Below are 22,315 nucleotides of genomic sequence, written 5' to 3' on the forward strand. Positions count from 1 at the left end.
ACTCCAACCCGATCCCAAACCAACAGGTCAGGTTATTCCTAACCAGGTTATGCCAAACGGGTTCCTATTCAGGAACCGGTTTTTTGTGCACCTCTATCCGGTCATCATAGTGTCGCTCATAATATTCCATGCCCAATATCATGCATTCTTATACGTTACCTTGCTCTCCAACTAGACCAGACCAAACGCTGCAGAGCAGGGCAGTTGCAATGATATTTGCAAATAAACATCATAGTACGCGCTAAAGGCTTTGCACCGCTTTGTTACCACAACTAAACCTGTTGACGAAGGGGTCATCGAGTTTTGCAAGCCCCAAGTAATGTGTAAATGTTCTCTCACACGCACGCGCACACACAGATAAATGTATATACAATTGTTTAAAGATTAGTAAGAAAATCTTCCTTTTTTCGATTCTTTTCCTTACAATGTATACATTCTTTTTTAGGGATTTCACCAAGTAAAAAACAATCCACAACCCAAAAGATCCAAGCAACTCTTGGATCAAGATTTAAAACAAACCCTCTAAATCTAAAGCCATTAGCACTTTGTGCTATGACCAACCCCGAAATTATACACGAAAACTAAAAAACACTACACCCCGAACACAATTTTACAATTAAACTCGGGGAAAAACCAACTACCTATGATTTACAGGAACTCAACTAGGGTGTTGCCATGAACAATGGGTTCAAAACCATGATTCCATATCACCCCAACCCGTACATAACCCCTCACCCTCCCCGCCACCTTCTTCGCTGAAAAGAGTTTGATCTGAGCAATCCAACGATGCCCCACACGCCAAGTTATACGCTTGGCATGCTGAATGGCACACTCTTAATCTATTGTCACCGTCTTTTTCACATTTTTGTATTGATATCTGTTCCATCCAAGATAACACAACATAAGAGTGACCATAAAAGCCGAATCATAATGTCAATTAACCAAACCAAACCTACATTAAAACCAACCTTTATATTTTCTTTTTTTTTTTTTCGAAAAACAATATGTTAACTTATATATTGGGAAAGTTTGGTTATATTTTTTCATAATTAGTTGACGTTTGTTCTCTTTATAAATTAAAGGGATCTAGTAACCGAATTAACCAAACCAAACCCACGTCCAAAGTCAACGGCTAACCAGATTGACAAAACCATTTTTTTCAATAACCGAATCAACCAAACCGTTCATAATAGAAACCAATCGGTTATAGAGATCCAAAAAACTAAAAATCAATTATATGTTTGGTTATAACCTATAACCGAACCGACCCATAACGGTTCAAAATATATTAGTTCCCTGAATTTGAAAATGACTGATCTGCCCTATTCTAAAAAAGAAAAAGAAAACTTACCCAACAAGCTAGTCTTTTGGCTGCTTTATCACAGTTTCTGCCTCTAAACATGTTGAGAATTTTTCTAGCACCGGTCGGGTATAACCGGTGGTAATTCGGCATGACCACGACTTCCTCAAGCTGCTGCAATATGCTGGATTCACTCGGTGCACAATGCTGCCCGGCAGCATCGTTTATTAACACGTCTTTACAAATTGCCAGGCTGTCAAGAAGATCCGAGGTGTTTCGACAGGTGTAGCCCGCATAATCAGAGCACCGAAACTCACACACGCCGTTGTCACACACCCCACCGTGAAGACTACATTGTTCATCACATACAGCTGCAACGCATACATAGATATTGATATAATTCATATAAATAAATGTATAATGACCATTATGCCCTAAAAAACTAAAAAAGAACACCAAACCCACCTGTTGAGCAATCAATCCCGGTGTATCCATTCGCGCATTCACAAATACCGTTTTTGAGGCACTTCCCGTTTCCACTACAATTGCTAGGACATGATCCTGATAAATATTATAATATAACTAACGGCCCGACTACAAATCATTTGACTAAGTGAATACACAAATGGAAAAGGATACTTACGTTTGCTACAATCGTGACCATCAAAACCGATAAAACAGTGACATGTTCCACTAACACAGTCACCCTTGGAGTTACACGAGTTCGGGCACTGCCCGGATGTCACAACGGGGTCTACACTACAGAGTTCATGATATGCCGGGCAGATCAGCTCACCTAAAATTTGGAAAATATAAAAATAACGATTGGTATATTAATCACAACTCAGACAAACGGGCAAGAACGTTTGCTTTGAAAAATTACCGTTAAAGCCAGGAAACTGGATCGGTCCACCGGCTTCTGGGCATGCTTTCCAAATACCGTCAACAGCAACCTCCAACGTATTGTTTACACATCTTCGTTGATAACAACCGTTTCCTTGAGTCATAGAACCCCGAACAAAGCCGTTTCTTACTAATGAAGAGGCCATACACCTTCAAAATACAAAATAAAAACATAAGAATAATAAATAAATAATATTATATTTTAAGGATTTTGAAAGAAAACCACACCTCGAGTCACTTCCGCGTACTTCACCCAACATTTTGTCGGGCTCGCGTGCAGTGTTAGTGTCTATACAAGAACCATCGGAATAAGCTACAAAATAAGTGCAAAAATCAGCCAATGACGACTGTCCACCTGCAATCAACAAATTAAGATATTCAAAAGATTGTTTTGGTTTATAGTCTATAGATGGCATTTTATTTTTGAGCAAAATGCCATTTTCGTCCCTGGGGTTTGGCCAATTTTGTGACTTTCGTCCAAAGGTTAGTTTTTTCACATATGGATTCAAAAGGTTTGAAATCTTTGCCATTTTCATCCGGCTCGTTAACTCCATCCAGTTTTCTCCATCAAGTCAAGCGTATTTCAGTCTTTTTTTGTTAACTTAAAGGGCAATTCGGTCCTTTTTAGGGGTATTCAGTCTTTTTACATAAAGTGAAAAAGACCGAATTGCCCTTTAAGTTAGCAAAAAAGACGGAAATACCCCTGACTTAACGAAGAAAAATGGACAGAGTTAACGAGCCGGATGAAAATGGCAAGATTTCAAACCTTTGGGATCCAGATGCGAAAAAACAAACCTTTGGACGAACGTCACAAAATTGACCAAACCCGAGGAACGAAAATGGCATTTCTCTTTATTTTTAAAACTAATTTATAGATATTTTGCAAACTCACCTTTGTTAGGTTGAGGAAAATAACGAGCCCACAGAGGAAGATCGCCGCTATAATTTACAATCGGGCAATAACCCTCTGCTTCACGGTTATATGTACATCCCGTTAACTGCGTTGTGTTACAATGATAAGCCCCTTTCCAAAGGTTACACGGACCGGTAACAAACTCGGTCCCTTGGTTACTTCCCCAATCAAGACGGTCCGCCATACTATAATTAGCCTCGTACCAACCGCTATCTTCAAGTAAAGCCAGTGTCATTTTCGAAACAACCGATCGCGTGTCAACAGAACCGGTCATGATTTCATTCATCAAAAGTCTCTTTTCCCAGTGAGATCCTGACACGAGTTTGACGATCAAGAAAATGTTTTATTACGATCGAAATAAGTTATAGCCTTTCGTAAATTTACCAACCTGATGTTCCGCGGCCCCCACCGTCTTCCAGTTCGAGCCCGGTGAAATTCTCGGAGTACGCCTGCCAAGAGAAATTTATCTTTAAAGAGTAAAGTACACAGATGGTCCTTGTGGTTTTCCAAAATTTTGGATTTGGTCCTTAGTTTTCTAAAAGTACGCGGATGGTCCCGGTGGTTCGCACTTTGTAACGCATTAAGTCCCCACTTTTGCCAAACATACATGGATGGTCCCGGTGGTTTGCACTTTGTAACGCATTTAGTCCCCAACTTTTGCCAAACGTACATGGATGGCCTCTGTGGTTTGCACTTTGTAATGCATTTAGTCCCTAACTTAGACCTCCTGAAACCCTTAGATTTGTTGGTTGGGGACCAAATGTGTTACAAAGTGCAAACCACAGGGACCATTCGTGTACTTTTGGAAAGTTATGGACCAAATCCAAATTTTTGAAAAACCACAAGGACTATCCGTGTACTTTACTCTTATCTTTATAAATGATTAGTACATCAAATACCATTACAAAAACTATTATTTTGAAAAGTAATGACGTAATACCCCATAATGATGGCGTGAATGCATGATGACGTGTGGCAAAACGACACGAGTCACCATCCTCCCAAGCTTTTCATCCATTCTCTCTTCAGTAACCTGAAAATATGTTAAAAAGAATGTAATGGTTAATATCACAAGCCCGTTATACCATTGTTTTAGCCAGGGGTGTTCAAAACTCGGATATCTGAAATTTTTGGATACCAGATTTCACTATCTGAATCCGTATCCGAAATTTCGGATATCCAAAATTTCGGATATCCGATCGGATAGTGAATCGGATATCCGAATATCCAATTTTTTATTTTTTTTATATTCAGAACCGGATATTTCGGATATCCGAATATAAGTTTCCGAATATTTTTCAGATGTTTCGGATATTTTTCGGATACTTCGGATATCCGAAAAAAATAAAAATACCGAAAATTTTTAAAATCACTATCCGAATCCGAAAATTCGGATATTCGGATAATTCGGATCGGATTTTCGGATACGGATAGTTTTGAATAGTTTTAGTTGATTTAGAGGTTATTGAGCTAGCTTACAGTTTAAAGTCGAGATGTTACAAACTAAGTCAAACAGATGAATTAATGGTCAAATTTATGGAACTTATACAAGGACTTGATACAAATGGTTTTACCTTACTTCGTCGTCTTTTTCTCTCATCTCTAAAATGCGTGAAGGCGTGCGGATCAAACCCAAGTACGTGCATCACCTGGTAACATTAAACTTGTCAAAAATCTGTTTCAAAAATGCCCCGCGTAGTTCTACACGAAAAAACAAAAAAAAAAATCATATATACCCCTAAAAAGTTATGATAAATTGATAATATCATATTGCCCATTCAAAACACTTAAAAATTATTTTTGCGCATTTCCTTAAGTACAATTAATAATATGACCATCATACCCTTCTCTGTCTACTTACCCTTCAAACTCTCATAATGTGCGTCCTTACTTAAGAGAAGGGTATTTATGTCAACAATATAAAAACGGGTATATTCGATATTATGATTTTGGGTTGGGTAAATATGATATTATTTAAGTTTTTAAGGTGGGTATAATGGTATATGAAATCATCCTAAAAGATGCAAGCAAACTCACTTCATGTATGAGGGTAGCTGAAAGTAACGTTTCGGCGTCTGCTGTCAAATGTCGAGGGGCAACATTCACATGTCCTGCAAATACACGAATGGCATAAGGACAACTGCACATTCACCTTTGAGACACTAATGCTTCATAACGGGTGTGTTTGAGAGTTGAGACGGAAATTATAAACGTTACCGGCAATTGCACGGCCCCATTGATCACGTTCACATGCTACCGCCCATGCTAAAGTGTTGCCAGTGGTGGGCCTTGTAGTCACCAAAAGAACCAAATCGGCATCAGCAACTCCCTCTGTAAAAATAAAAAAAAAACAAAATAAATAAAAAAAAATAAAATATATAAAAGTTAATTTTAAATGCATAGAAACTCCTATAGTGTTTTATTCAAAGATTTCGATTATTATCGTTATAATATTTTTTTGTAAGCATGATTATTTATTTATTTATTTAACCCGTACTATAAATGAAACATTGCAACGAAAGGGGCATATAAAGAAAAACCTTCAACGTATGCACGCGGAAGTTGAACACCGCCATCTTGTCCACAAGCAGAGTAACCACTTAACCGCAAGTTTCCTCTTACACGCTCAACAGCCAAAGCTCTTCTAAACCAGTCAGCTGTCTGCCCTAAAGCCTGATCTCTCATAATATATAAAAATAAACAATTAAAAATGTAATACACAAATAATAACCCATATCCGAAAACCCACGAAGAAAATGAAAAATTTGAATATACCCTTCGAAGACGACGCCTTTTATCCTCTCCGGATATATCATCCGAAGTACAATTATACCAACAATCACTAACAATCGAGGGATCATTGTGCGGATTACAAGAAAGTGTTTCCGAATTAGAAGCTTCCGGAGGTTCACCTAACTGAAAAAGGAAACACAAATTAATCAAGAAAATTATTTATAGAGTAAAATGTCATTTTTGTCCCTGAGGTTTCGCCAGTTTTGCGACTTTCGTCCAAAGGGTTGTTTTTTCGCATCTGGATCCAAAGGTTTGAAATCTTGCCAGTTTTGTTCGGCTTATTAACTCCATCTATTTTTCTACGTTAAGTCAAGGGTATTTTCGTACATAAAGTGAAAAGGCCCGAATTGCCCTTTAGGTGATACTTGTACATTATGCTAAATGCTTGTACATAAAGTGAAAAAGACCAAATTTCCCTTTAAGTTAGCAAAAAAGACGAAAATACCCCTGACTTAACCGAGAAAAATGGATGGAGTTAACGAGGCAGATGAAAATAGCAAGAATTCAAACCTTTTGGATACAGATGCGGAAAAACAAACCTTTGGACGAAAGTCGCAAAACTGGCTAAACCTTAGGAACGAAAATGGCATTTTACTCTTATTTAAATTTGCGTCAAAGTTTCAAGAAACGGATTGTTTAACTAAACTTACTTTCACTATATCACCAATGTTTCTACAATCTCTAGTGGCCGAATGACCCACCGCATCATAGTTTAGATAAATTCGGATGGGTTGTTTTGCATTCTTAGGAAAGCTTGAAACTTTTGGAATTTCCAATAATGCCCTTCCCTTGCGGTGAAGAGGCTCGGTGTCAGTGGCATGATAAACTTGCGGAGTTACAGAATAAACGTTGTTCCCGGATCTCTTTCTTCTTTGTTCGATTATCTCATCGTGAATACAAGAATGTGATGCGATATTTTCACTGCCCGTTTCTGACCGTTTCCGTTGCAATTGATTTTGGTCGTAATTTGCTTGGATTGGGTCGAACAATACTAAAATTAATAGAATCTGAAACAAACACGAACCCGTATTGATAATTTCAGCTAAAGGAAACAAATAAGTGTATACGAATCACCATTTTAACTCGTTTAGAACTGTAAATTTTCTATCTTTTGTTACCCAAATATCTATTTTTTTAACCGACCCCTAATATCGTAAAAAAGGGGCTAAATTTAGCTTGTCAAAATCAGCAAAATCCTAACAGTGTTCGATAAAACAGTCGTGATTGTATAAGAAATACAAAATTGAAATATTAATTCCAAGTTACAGATACTTAATAACAGCAATCATGCACCATGAAAGCTTCGATTTTGGTCGATGTTGTTTATATTATGTCAAAAAAATACTAAAATTAATAGACAAATTACTAGAATCTGAAACAAATAAGAACACACCATATTTTATTATTTCAACTAAAAGAAACAAAAAAAAAAAAAAGAGTATATGGATTACAATTTTAACTCTTTTGTAGATTTTCTATCTTTTGCTTACCCAGATATCTAATTTTGACAAAAATTACCCTAGTTCTAACTCCTGATAATTCAAACCCTAATATCAAAAAAAAAAAAAAAATTAATTCACTGATTTAGCTTGTCAAAATCAGCAAAATCCTAATATTGTTCTACAAAACAGTAGTGAATATATCATAAAAAAAAAAACTAAATTGAAAGATTAATCCCAGATTACATTATATTAAACAGCAATTAAACACCATGAACATTCAAGATTTTGAAAGCTTCAATCTTTTACACCCAAAATGGTAAAACAGATAGAACCCTAAAATATTCCCCAACAAATATACCATACAATCAAAAAAATAATAATAATAATACTAATAAATAAATAAATAACAATGGAAGTAGAAGCTTACCTGTAGAAGTAATAGCTGGGGCCAACATTTCCCACAACGAATCTTGAACTCCATAAATAACTCAAATCTTCACCGGCAGACATCAAATCAACAACATTTATACAAATTTACAGATCTTTATCACATAATAATGTTTAAAAACAACAACTGGGTTTTAATAAATTTTCAATCTTTAAATAAAAAGAGATTTTTTTTTTTTTTGAAAGGTAAATAAAAAGAGATTGAAAATTGAAAAGTGTTAAAATTTCTGTTGATGTGAACAGTGGGCAGATTTTGTTCTTATTTTGGGACCAAATTGAATAGTAAAATTATGTTAAATAGGTATAAAGATTTGTTCTTGAGTGTTGGGTTCTTGAAGAAAAGAAGAAAAGGTGAGTGGGTTTCTTGAAAATGTTATTTTGTGATGATTATATATAAGTTTTAAATTGTTAGTTTATTAATCATTAATCAAAGGTTTGTTGTATTATATTTGTGTATTTCATGCATTAAAAGTGCATTACGCGTGATCTTATCTCCATGTGGATCTAGACAAAATTGATGTCTAGTCACTATGGTTTATTTTGTAGAAAAAGAACATAATAGTACAAAGGTATTATTTTGATTTTGACTTATGTGCTTAAACTTGTGATATTTGGTATAAAAAGTTTAGGTTTTGGGTGTACATATATACATTAAATCTTTAGAAGCTTTCTTAAGCAGTTGCAAACACAAAATCGGTGTGATTAACACTTGCGTAAATGATCTAAATAAACAAGATGTCTATTCACTGTGACTTTTTGTTTAAAAGAACATAAGGGTATATGGAGTGGGGTGCGATAAAGTGTGGTAAACTTAGTTTACCATTCGGGAACACCACCGCCAACATAGTTTGCCACTCAAAAGTTTGACAATTCGGTTATGGCTTGCCGAAGTGGTTAAGGAAGGGAAGGAGAGAGAGAGGGGGTGTGTGTGGTGGGGTCCATGCCATCTCAACCAATCACACTCTTTTCTTTTTTTTTAAATAGTTTATCACTTCACCAAGTATTTAACAATTGCCAACACTTTTGAGCATAGTTTACCACTTTGACATGGCACACTCTCATTGGTTGATTTTTTAGTTTTCCACTCTCAAGTGTCTAACCACTCCTTATACCCTAAGAACATTAGATATTATATCGATTTGACTGAAATGCTTAAACATGTGACATTTGGTGCACTGGCGGATTCAGAAATTTCTTTTACTGAGTTCACTTTTTTACATGTTTCAATTTCATACGACCGAACATAAAAATTTTTGGGTTAGTTCGACGGTTTAGGTCGGGTATCCATCACATTATAAAAATATAATACAACAACGAAAAACATCATCATTAGAAATTAAAAACATATAATATAAAATACGATGGTCTTTACGAATAAAAAACCACCTACAATTGTTCCCTACCATATTCTTCATAATTGTTCTTTTTTCTCTTCAATATACTTGTTGAAAATGAATTTATTTCATCACCAATTTTGATTGTAAAGCCATGGTTATTCATAAATGAGTAGATATGAATTATGTTTTACCTAACACGGATCAAATGTATAATCTTAATAAAAGTGGGAAATATAAAACGGATTCAACGGGTCAAAAGTCAAGCAAACTACATTTACAATGCAATAAAACCTCTTAAACATATTCAAGAATTAAATTCTAAACAAAACAATATTGTTTTTAATAATATGTGAAAATTAAGTATTTATGAAAGATCAGGCAAGTAAAAAACAAAAAGTGATTATGGTTCTACTTGACCCGTATTGACATATACTCAAATTGTTCATTTTTGACAGGGTCCTATAATCCTTCCATTTCCCAACTGTGGTAACAAATCTAATTTGTGGATTTACATTATGTCTTTTATCAGTTGCTTAGCGGAATTGAACTTAGATCTAGTGGTTGCAAAGAGCGGGTTAAACCACATCTTTTATGATTGGATTCACCCACAATTTATTTATGGGTTCCTATCGTATTTTCTATACATATTTTTGCTAAAAATTAAAAACTGAATGTGTTCCTGGAAACCTGTTGTTTGAACGTAAATCCACCCTTGATTTGGTGTAAAAAGTTAAGGTTTTGAGTGTACGCAAAGACGTTTAACCTTAAGAAGCTTTATGTGTTATCAAACACATGATCGGTGTGATTAACACTTGGGTAATGATGTGGTTGAATATATTAAGTCTTATAGCCAGTGTATAAAAGTGCTTAAGCAAATCCTTTATCATAAAAAAGTTATTAATTATTTTTCGAACAACAATTCTTATATATATAAGGATTAATACACATTAACCTACACTATCAGTGGCGAAGCTTGAATTTTTCGGCCGGGGGGGCGAAAACGTATATACCCAAAAATTTCTATAGAACCGGGAGGGGGGGGGGGGGGGCGAAAACGTATATACCCCACAAATTTCTATACAAAAACTACATATATAACACTACTGAGCGAAAAATTCCGGGGGGCGGGGGGCGGGCGCCCCTCCCCGCCCCTCTTATCCTTTGCCCCTGTACACTATGCAGCTTTTACCGAAAACTAAGTTTAAGATCCACCAATACTATGCAAGATTTGAACTCATAACCTTTATTGTAAACAAGTTAATAGACACAAATCGTTAACGGGAATAAACACTTAGGCAAATGACATTTAAATTCATTATAACATGGTAGCGTACAAATTACTTAGGGGGCGTTTGGTTTGCAGGAATTCAATGGAATTTAAGGGAATTGGAATTTGAATTCCAACTCTTAACATGTTTGGTTCACAGAATTTGATGGAATTGGAATCCCAATTCTAATCTTCATGTGTTTGGTTGACAATGGAAATGGAATTGGAATTAGGCATGAATTCCTTCAAATTCCTTTAGCTAAAGGAATTCAAGATCCTTCCTATATGTGAAGGAATTAAAGTAAATTCATTGGAATCTTCGACCGTTTCGACGCGCACCGTTTCAACCCATACCGTTTCGACCCGTACCGTTCCGACGCGAACAATTTCGACTCGTACCATTTCAACGCGAATAGTTTCGACTCGTGCCGTTTCGACCCGTACCGTTCCGACGCGAACAGTTTCGACTCGTTCAGTTTCGACTTGTACCGTTTCGACGCGAACAGTTTCGACTCGTTCAGTTTCGACGCAAACGGTTTCAACTCGTAACGTTTCGACGCGAACCGTTTCGATGCGTACCGTTTCGACACGAACCTTTTCGACCCGTATCGCCTTGACCAGTACCGTTTTGACCAGTACCGTTTCGAATCGAACCGTTTCGACGCGACCGTTTCGACGCGTACCGTTTCGACGCGCCCCGTTTCGACCGTTACCGTTTCGATCCGAACCGTTTCAACGCGGACGGTTTCTTATTAATTATCGAACCGGGGGTTGTGGGTGCCTGGGTGATGGATTCCAATTTATTTGACAACCAAACACAACAAAAATGGAATTGAGATTCCAATTCCAACAATTTCTAATTCCAATTGGAATGTTTAAATTCCAATTCTATTTCCTTCAAATTCTAATTCCTATACAAATTCCAATTCCAATTCCAAATCATTCCGCGAACCAAACGCCCCCTTAGTGTAATCATGAACTTTGTTGAATCTAAGTCCAATGTACTCATGAACTAACATTAGTGCATGAGTATTATTTACATAACTCTAATTTCATAGAGTATTTATTTATCAATTTCTATTGCAAAACTAGGCCTAACACATGTTGCAGAATAGTTGCATCTACAATTGTTGATTGAGTTCTAACTGTAAGATTAAATATATTATTTTATATTTAATCTAGTAGCCATTCTAATCATTTACATTATATGGATCAAAATATATAACAATCCTATTATATAATTAGTTGGTAATTGTTGATGGGCCTAATTACCCTTATTAACTAATTAGGGTTTCCTCCTGGGTGCATATATAAGGAGAATAATGTGGAGGTTAAAGGGTTAGACAATTACACAAAACCCTAATTACTCATAACATCAATTCGACCTCCTCTCCATAGCCGATTACCCTTTATCGGTTTCTCTTATCACCATCATTAGATTGCACCCTAAGGAGGAACCAGATCAAGCTGACAATCATGTCGAACACTATTGCCCGGTCTCCATCTGGATTCTCTGCTGGCCTATACTGATGCAATCAAAGGTATGTTTTCCATTATGTCTAAACAGAACTGACCAACATGTGGTATCAGAGCATATGTTGATTAGTCAGTTCTGTTTTCGTATCCATTATTCTGGGATTGAAATCTGGAAAACAGAGTTTTGAAAACTTAATAAAATTTAAAAGTCTGTTTCGAGACCAAGTATCTCGAAATCATTGTTTCGGGAAAAACATAAATTCGAAACCCTGTTTCGAGTTTTTCTTCATAAACAATTTCGGATCTTATGTTTTGATGTCTTATAAATATTCCGAAATTATAACCTATTTATTCACCTTTCCGAAATCATTAAAATAACAGATTTCGGGTTCCAGAATTTATGTTTTAATTTTTTTTTTAGGGTTCATCATGTTCTTAGGAAAATTCGAAATTCCTTTATGTTTTGGAATGTAATTAGGATTATTGAGTGTTTTTCCTGTTTTGATCCAATTTTATCATCTAAGTTTATTCGAAAACTGTTAATTGATAATCAGATAAAATTTTCGAAATATTTTGACAAAATTAGATCATCATTAAAACAGGAAACCATATCTCAAAAACCTTAGAATTCGAATTTTCAGTTATTATCACTAACAGCTGTAACAGGAAGTTTCGAGATCCCTTTAACGAGCCGAGACCAAGATCTCGATTCGAGACCACAAGAACTCGACTCGAAATCATAAGTGTTCTCAAATGTTTATAACTCGAGACCACTGAGGTTTCGACTAAGGGCTTAAATCTGTACAACTCGAGACAAAGGTCTCGACTCGAAACCATAAGGTCATGACTCGAGACCATAAGGTTGCGACTCGAGACCATAAAGGTCACAACTCGAGACCATGGTTGCGACTCGAGACCTCATAAGGAGTCGAGATCTCATAATTCACAGAAGTCGAGACCATGATTATGACTCGAGACACTAAGGTTGCGACTCGAGATACTAAGGTTGCGACTCGAGACCATTAATGAGTCGAGACCTCATAATGTTATAAGCTGAGTCGAGATTTGACTCGAGATCTCATTCGAGACCTCGTAACTGACTCGAGATCTTATAACTCAGTCGAGACCTGACTCAAAACCTCATTATTTTAGGCTGTTTAATGTGAACTGAGATTTAGCTCGGGGCTCCGCCCCGAACCCCATGCTACTAAATGATTGGTTTTTGTAATTACTTAGTTAATTAATGAGGATCAAATAATGTTTTACAAAACCAAAATGGCTTAACTTGAATGAGCTTCTGATGTATCACTTCTGGCCAAAGCTGATTTGATGCATCTATTTATTGTTCAAGTATTATAAAAGCTATGTTGAGTATGCATTACAAACGTGAAATGTCTTAATTCTGGCCAAAGCTGATTTAATTCATTTATGTTTAGCATGCTTGACAAGTGCATAACTAAAGTGATTGTCTCATTTCTGGCCAAAGCTGATTTGTCATGATTACTTTGCAGACATGCTTAAATGATTACACTTCTGGCCAAAGCTGATTTGTCTTCGTTTAAGTAGAATTTTAAATAAGTCTATTATTTTGATGTTAGTAATAGACATATCACAACCTCTTCACATAATGATCCTTATATTAATGATCCTCAATTAATTTTTGTGATCATTTTGTCTGCCTTACTCTTAGTACCCATTATTTTACTCACTATAGTTTTCTTCTATAAATCTATATCTCATCCACTCTAATTACTAAATCTAATATGTTTTGCTTTATTTAAAGTTTCTATAAGAATTGGCTCTTAAATTAAATCCTTGATTATCTCTTAAGACACGATGATCCTATTGCTCTCTTCTGATAAAGCACTACAGAATAAAAGTAGAGCATGATGAATAGGATAAATCGAACATGATGTCTCTTATCATAATCAAGAACTCTCTAACATAAGTGCTGTCACTAAAAGGTTATTCCAGATTAAGTCTTTCCTAAGACTAATCTATAATTGTGGAATAATCACAAGAATTCCTAATATGCATGCCTTCATTTAAAGTTCTAAACTATAAGCTAAGTGGTATATGTGAATACATAATAATGTACAATACCATGACCCATAAAGTTAAGGGCTTACGCATGGAAATAAGTACATTTTTCCAGTACATTACATACTAAGATTTTCACTTGTACAATTTGACGCCTTATAAATCAATTATAACACTCAAAAGTACCAAAGTATAACGAATGTGTTGATAAGCAACATATGTACAAAGAAATAAATGTTTGAAGCTGGAAAATAAGATGTTATTCACCTTACAACCACTAATACTTTAAAAGAGGATTGTTCTAAGGTCCATAGACAAATTACAAGTAAAAATCCAGCTTTAAGGTTCTTCAAGGGAAAATCTCACTGCATTAGACTAGGCATAAGCAACGAGACTATCCATTATTCTAAAGAACAGTTGGATAAATTAATTAGATAGTCACTTACTAATGATATTTAAGTCTGATAATTCTTTAATATTCCTATTAACACATGATTAGTTGACTCTAGTTTTAAACGTTTCCTTACCAGAAGTCAACAAATAACTAACGTGAGAGTTAGTGACAAAATTAAAGGTTAAGACTATAAAAACCATAATAAGCAGTCTTCTAACAACACTTTTCGATACCTTATATATTCTGAAGATTAATCAGAATATAGTATCATAATTAACCAATGTTATGAAGATTGTGAGGTTTGCACAGTCAACATAAAGTCACATTTATCTTAAACTCTAATCTTATTTGTTCTAAATATCTGGATTGAAACATTACTAAGATAAAACTAGATGATACCTTACATTTTCACAACTTTTGTCATCATGCAAATGAGAATTTGACAAAAGGAAAATGAGACTTATAAATTTCATCCATTATAACCAAAATTCATGAGAAATCATGACATGGTTAATGAGGATGATTTTTTCATCTAATCTCATTCTAAGTGATGTTAAATCATGACGTTACAGCCCTAAATATTACTTGGCTTAAGGAATAAGTATGGGTCCATCATAAGTCATTCATTGAGATTCGTGGAACTTATTCCAAATGGAATATTCAAACATTATTCATTTATCATTTAACAGACTATCAACTTGTATCAAAATTTTGTTGCATATGGCACATGGTCTTAGAAGAAATCTATTCATATATATACTTAATAAGATTTCTATTAAATATGTCCCTAAAGTTTTTTTTATATCTGGACATTAAAGAAATCAAATAAAGTCTAACGTATATGTGATAGGTTCCCACGTCATGTAGCTCATTGAAACTTCTCTTGTAGCATTCTAGAGATATTAAAGATCAGTGGGAGCATTAAGTGTCTTAATAATAACTTGCAATAGTTGCAAGAGGTGGGGGAGTGAAAATTTGACATTACCTAAATTTACACCTCTTGTACAAGACACTGCTCCATCTTGACACTGTTCTATCATAACTTGTCTCCTTAAAATCTAATGCTACTCTTACAAAAGTTTCATTGTTGCTTAATTGTGGGCACAATTAGATTTCTTACCTAAACTAACATAATCCTCAAAAAGAGAAACTATAACGACTAACGTCATTAATTTGTGTTTCTCTATTAGAATTTTTTGGTCGTTACATATTGACCCTAAGCATGCTGAGTTCCCAAAGATTTCTAAGGTCAGTGGGAGCGGTTAAAATTCTTATCATGACTTGTAAGGAATACAAGAGGCGGGGGGAAGAGTGTCATTAAATTTCACTCCGAATTTAACTCCGATTACACCTCTTGTACACCATACTGCACCAACTCTTACAAACTTAGAATGAAAATGATAGCAACCTAACCAAGAGCTAATCCATAAAACTGAAACTTTTGAAACCCAATAATCAACCCAGGAGGTCATCTAGGTTTAAAAGCCTACTAACTTTGATGATTACATAACCTCCCTAACTGAAGTTGAAATGGATTTTGGAAAAGTTTACTGATCCTATCTCTTCGAATTAAGCCATTAGCGTCAATCAATCCCCTGAATGGAATAAAACTGTTTTCTAGTAAAACTGATTTTATGTGTTCGTATAATGTTTGGGATTTGATTGAGTTACCTAAGAGTATTCATAACTAAACCAAATCCTGATATATAAACGTTAAGACACTAAGAAGCATGATTGATTGTCAAAGGTTATACTTAGGAAGAGATAAATTATCAAAGATTTCTTTGAGGATCATCAATGTTCTAGTAGCCTATAATAGTTTAAAGCTACATTAGATGAACATTAAAAACAATTTTCCCTAATAACTGGCTGACATATTTACATGTTCATAAGACAACTTGAAAGTTCTAATCTGAAGGTTAAAGAACACTTTATTTATAAGCCAATAAAATCCATGTATGGGTTAATGCAAACATCATAATGTGATGAAATCTTAATGTAATTATTTTCATCAACAGTAAAGTGGATTAATGTACCTACCTCAAGATGAGTGGGAGCAACTAAGATAAACTTGTCTATATAGATGATATTCTTTTGACAAGTATATGTTACATAAGTCAAAGCATTGTTAACACAAACTTTGATATAATAGATCTCAGAGATATCTCTTACGTGATTGATATCATAACAAGCCGAGATAGACCCAATGGGACTTTAGTTTCGTTCCATAAGTTTAACATTAAATGGGTCCTTACATATGTAACAAACAATATTGCTCTCCTTCAGAGGATAATATGGTAAATGAGATTATTTATTTATGCTTCATTAATTGGAAGCCTTATATAAGTTTAAGTCTATACTCGTTTAGATATTACTCACACTGCAACACACTAGATATGTCTAGATTAATGTGTAGCATCTAATGGAGTATTACAATATCTTTAAAAGAAACGAGAGACTACAATTTAAAGAAGAAGTGAGAATTAAAACCGGTTTATTACTCTAACTTTGTGATATTCAAAGATGACAAAATGTAATTTCGGGTATATATTTATGTCAGCAGACAAAACCTATCTCATGGAGGAGTCATAATGCACTGATATTAACAACCTAAGTTATAAGGACATAATATAGTCACTAAGTGTTGTTGGAAATTTATCATTGGACTCATAAGTTTATTAACTCCATATAATTAATGTTTTGAAGAATTAGTGTGATAAAGTCAGCTACCATAACTCCTTGAACAGTAACAGTTCAAGAGGTGCTGCATTAAATTTCGATACGCAATTAATTATTCGTTTATGAACGAATTGAGGAAACTAAGTTTTGTATCGAATACATTCATGATATGCTTAAGAATCCTATAACTGAAGGGCTATTACCCATAAGTCTTATTAAGAGAGCTCATAGACGGGTATTAATTAATGGCCGTGCGCAACCGCATATCGTACTATGAATGACTAAGTATTAGTTAATTTTCCTCATCAGTTTGATTTTGTATGTCTCTAAGAATATGTCAAGTCGACATAATGACATATAGACAAATAAAGATACAAATCAAACAAAGGGCTTATGCGTATTTTGATCATAATGATTAGGTTTTAAATTAAGGCTATAGTATGATTAATGGGGGTCCTGAGTCGCATAATGATTCAACGACTGTATTTCTCTGCTATAGTACTTGTTTAAGGCTAAAATGAGTATTAACTCCTGATCAGTCTTATCTAATACTCATAGTAAATGATTACTCGGCTAAGTGGGAGAATGTAAGATTAAATATATTATTTTATATTTAATCTAGTAGCCATTCTAATCATTTACATTATATGGATCAAAATATATAACAATCCTATTATATAATTAGTTGGTAATTGTTGATGGGCCTAATTACCCTTATTAACTAATTAGGGTTTCCTCCTGGGTGCATATATAAGGAGAATAATGTGGAGGTTAAAGGGTTAGACAATTACACAAAACCCTAATTACTCATAACATCAATTCGACCTCCTCTCCATAGCCGATTACCCTTTATCGGTTTCTCTTATCACCATCATTAGATTGCACCCTAAGGAGGAACCAGATCAAGCTGACAATCATGTCGAACACTATTGCCCGGTCTCCATCTGGATTCTCTGCTGGCCTGTACTGATGCAATCAAAGGTATGTTTTCCATTATGTCTAAACAGAACTGAACAACACTAACACCTCTAAATAAAGAAAGACTTCATCAGCATTCATCCATTAGTAATTACCTATGGATACCAATAAAAAGTAAAAAATAAATAAAATGATAAGTTGTAAATTAAACAAAAAAGTAAAAAATAAATAAAATGATAAGTTGTAAATTAAACAATCTGTGAGGATTTCATCTAATGTTTCTTTTGGGAGAATATAATGTTGTTTTATGTAAATCACCCAAAAAGATATGCATATAAAATAAAACTTAAACTTACAAAAGTTGTACAATAAGAATAAAATTGCATTCGTTTCAACATTAAAAAAAAAAAAAACTATCTTTTTTTTTAACGGGCAAGTAATCTTTCAAATGGGCTGCTAGCGAAATTCCACATCGGGATACACTCGCTTGCCTGAAGGCACAACAATGCGGTGAGGTAAAACTCACCCAGTTCAAAGATCGAACTAGCGATCGCCGGCTACTCATCTAGTCTCCCATCATCACCAGGTGCCGCAGAAAGTAAATGCTGAAGTCAGGAATTGAACCTGAGTCACTTGGAACATCAGGTTTCTGCCTTACCAATCCACTACTAGATCATTGGCACAAAAAAAAAAAAAAAAAAAAAAAAAAAAAAACTAATTTCGAAAGGTGGATAAATAAACTTATTTCAGTATTAAATGTCAAATGATGCTTTTTGAATACACAATGCATACAAAATTATAGTTCGGTAAAGAGTAGTTAGGTTTGGTATCTATGACATAAAAAATAAAAATATTTTAAAAAAATACCGATAATTGAATCGTTTTTAGATTTGACTTCCATTACGTTCATTCTTCCATATTCCGTCGTTTATACGATTTCATTTGTTCGGTGCTTATTTGCTGTTAATTATTAATTAATAAAATACAAAACACAAGTCCTTAATGCTTAAAGTTAAAACTGAAACAAAAGTCATTATTGGGACCACATAAACAAATAATAAATAAATAAATATAATAAAATAAAATATTGTAATGAAAAATAAAAAAATCGTTCTTTTGACTTTAACGCTTGTTATGGCTTCGGTGCGGGCTTAGTAGTGCTAAAAATCGAAAGAATATATAAAATAAACAAAAAAAAATTACACGTTAAAAATCAATTTCTTCGGAATAATAATTGTAATGCTTTTCTTAATAATATTAAGACTGTGTGTTATCTATGGTTGTGGCCATCCGTACTTGCAAAGGCAACTGGGACTTTCTACCGGCTAAAAAATTTATTAACAGAGTGTGAAGAATATCGTCAAGACTTGTAACAAAACCAAAATAGAAGGATCTCCTTTAAGGAGTCTGTTTAGAGGGGAGTTGGGTAATGGCCAAGACATTGCTTTTTGGACTGATCCTTGGTTGGAAAATGAGCCGTTAAAAGATATTTACCCCAACATTTTCAATTTAGAGTCCGAAGATAGATGTAAAGTGGTCGATTGATTGAGTGCTACTGCTCAGGAAGGGAGTCTTAACGTGTCATGGAATTGGAGAAAAGGGCCTGAAAACTTCATACAAATTACAGAATTTAATTGGCTTTGCAGGTCTTTAGATTCGGTGCAGATCAAGGAGGAGCGAGACCAATGGAAGTGGGTTGGGGCTACTGCTAGTGAATTCTCGGTCAAAGATGTGAAGCATCTATTGTCCATTGGGGAGATGCATAGCGTTAGGGGTGCAAACGAGCCGAGCTACTCGAGCTCGGCTCGTAAAAAAGCTCGAACGAGCCGAGCTTAAACGAGCTCGATCCCGAGCCTAAAACAAGCTCGTTTAGTAAACGAGACCGAGCCCGAGCTTCGCTTATCGAGCTCGAGCCGGCTCGCGAGCCTAATCGAGCTTTCTGTTTATATTTTTTTTATTAATATATTAAACATATATTTATATAATAATAATTACCATTTATATAAATATAAAAATTAACTAAATTATATATACAATAATAATTATAATTAATATAAATTAATTAATAAGGGTTGAGTTCATTTCAGAACTCTAAATAACTACAGAACTTTCAGAACTCCTAATAAACAATCATTTTATATATAAGTTTTTGTATTTAAGATCTTTTTATCATCTACTATATGTATTTCTTTGATTACATACATGTTAAAAGTAATTACATATGTTTAATTGCCAAAATTATATATATGTGTCCTAACTAATTACATATATGTAAAAAACCTAGTTTACATATGTGTAATTATAAAATTACATATAAAAAATGATAAATTTACTCTTAACATGTATGTAATCGTAAAAATACACATAATAAATGATAAAATTATCCTAAACATAAAAATATATAAATAAAAAGATTGTTTATTAGGAGTTCTGCGAGTTCTGTAAATATTTATAGTTCTGAAATGATCCTGGCCCTAATTAATAAATACTAAATAAGTCGAGCTCGAGCTTGAAAAATTACCTTCGACCCGAGCTCGAGCTTCAGAAATAAAGCTCGAATCGAGCCGAGCTCGAGCTCGAGCTTTCATATGTTAAACGAGCTCGAGCTCAAGCCTAGTCGAGCTCGGGCTCGGCTCGGCTCGTTTGCACCCCTACATAGCGTCGATTTCGTCACGGAGTGGAGCAATCTGGTTCCGGCTAAATGTAATCTTCTTGCTTGGAAAGCCGGGATGGGTAAGACTCCCACCTTGGCTGCCCTTGCTAAGCGTGGAGTGGTTATTGACGACACGACCTACATTCTTTGTAACTCGGGTGAAGAAAATGATGATCATCTTTTCACTAGATGTATAGTTGCTGCCCAAGTTTGGTTTATGGTTTCTAGATGGTGCAAGATTGCTCCTGTTATCGCGACAACGATCAAGGAAGTTCTGGAAGTGCACAATCAGGTTGACCTTGCGTGTAAAGCCAGAGGCGTATTCTGCAGGATTGTGAGAGTGGCTTGCTGGTGCATATGGCGGGCGCACAACAGTCTCGGGTTTGATAATAAACAGGTGAAGGTGGCCGAGATTATCAGTGATATCAAATCGCTTGGTTTCCTTTGGATTTGTAATAGGAGTAAAGATAGAAACTTATATTGGGAAGATTGGTGTAGGTTTGTGAATATGTAGTCCGTTCTTTTGTTGTTGGGCCGCCCTGTTTTGGGGTTTGGTCGGTTGTGGTTAATGAAATTTTCTTTAAAAAGAAAGACTATGTGTAGTGGTAACACCACATAACCTTCTTTGGTGAGGTTATATGACAAATGACAAAAAAACGTAAATGGGGAGGTTATATAACAAAGGTGTGTAGCGGATGAAGCCCCATAACCCTCTTTTAGTCATAACTCAATTATTTTTTTCATTTAATTTCTAAATTTATAAAATTTAAATACAAATAACATTTCATTAAACTAAAAAAACATTACAATAAAATAAAGAGTTAAATTCCCGGATAGTCCCTGTGGTTTGTCCTTTTTCCACCTTTAGTCCCTAACTTTCTAAAATTACAGCTATAGTCCCCAACTTTTCAATTTTCGTTCCCGGATAGTCCCTGTGTGACAACCGTCAAAAATCCAGGTATCTGTACACTTAATTAACCATGATTAGTGATTAATGACTGTGCTGAATTACAATTAATTGCTTTCTGATTACTGCATCATACTTACATGTGCATCACACATTTCTTAATGTCACATCATTTTTACATGCAAACTTCATTGACATAAATGATGCACAAAGCACAGTTAGCACAGTGAGCGGATAACTCAGAAAAATGCTGACGGGGTTCAGTACATAGACAGACGTTGTTTTGAGACACAGTGTGAACCAGAGACTAAGTACTACACTAGTATGGTGTGTAGGGAAGCAAGGATCACAAAACTGCATTCCTAAGTGATAGTTTAAGTGCCGGAAAGTGGCTAAAACCCATATAAAGTGCTGAATTCAACATAAATCAACAAAAATCAGCTTTTTAACAAGCTAGTAACATGCAAAAATATGACTAAATGATCCTGAATGTTTTCCTAAGTGTCGGGAATTAAAAGTGTCACGAAAGGGTACATAAAGAACACTAAACGGTATAGTTTGACACTTTAACGAACCGGTATCTAACCGAACAACTGGACACTACCTGAAACATCAAAATTATACTAGAAGCATTGTTTTATTATTTCTGAGCTAGTTATGATCCCCGAACACCCTAACACACTATATAACACATAATATGCATAAACACTAAACATCACACTTAGAATCTAACCATCTAACTTAACTTACCATTGAAACACAACTAGACCCCCCCCCCCTCATGTTGACGGTCAAAAAGTGGCCCACCATCAAGATTTTACTTGATCTTACTAGATATCATTTGAT

At 34.8% G+C, this 22,315-nt stretch overlaps 2 protein-coding genes across 2 annotated transcripts; one reads left to right on the top strand and one right to left on the bottom strand.

Annotated features, from left to right (window-relative positions):
* Nucleotides 1-376: 376 nt before the first annotated feature.
* Nucleotides 377-8,104, bottom strand: LOC110936242 (leishmanolysin-like peptidase). Its single transcript, XM_022178578.2, has 16 exons — nucleotides 7,779-8,104; nucleotides 6,560-6,916; nucleotides 5,892-6,032; nucleotides 5,657-5,789; nucleotides 5,334-5,447; nucleotides 5,154-5,227; nucleotides 4,691-4,765; nucleotides 4,057-4,149; nucleotides 3,505-3,565; nucleotides 3,096-3,428; nucleotides 2,432-2,558; nucleotides 2,184-2,353; nucleotides 1,944-2,096; nucleotides 1,766-1,861; nucleotides 1,352-1,671; nucleotides 377-877 (listed from the first exon to the last, which is right to left on the bottom strand). Exons 1-16 carry the CDS (start codon nucleotides 7,830-7,832, stop codon nucleotides 689-691), a joined length of 2,490 nt encoding a protein of 829 aa, XP_022034270.1. The 5' UTR covers nucleotides 7,833-8,104; the 3' UTR covers nucleotides 377-688.
* Nucleotides 8,105-20,638: 12,534 nt separating this feature from the next.
* Nucleotides 20,639-21,076, top strand: LOC110933269. The gene has a single exon (XM_022176499.1). The coding sequence runs from the start codon at nucleotides 20,639-20,641 to the stop codon at nucleotides 21,074-21,076; it is 438 nt and encodes a 145-aa protein (XP_022032191.1).
* The last annotated feature ends 1,239 nt before the right edge of the window (nucleotides 21,077-22,315 follow it).

This window comes from Helianthus annuus, chromosome 4 (genome assembly GCF_002127325.2).
Source record: "Helianthus annuus cultivar XRQ/B chromosome 4, HanXRQr2.0-SUNRISE, whole genome shotgun sequence".
Lineage (NCBI taxonomy): Eukaryota > Viridiplantae > Streptophyta > Magnoliopsida > Asterales > Asteraceae > Helianthus > Helianthus annuus.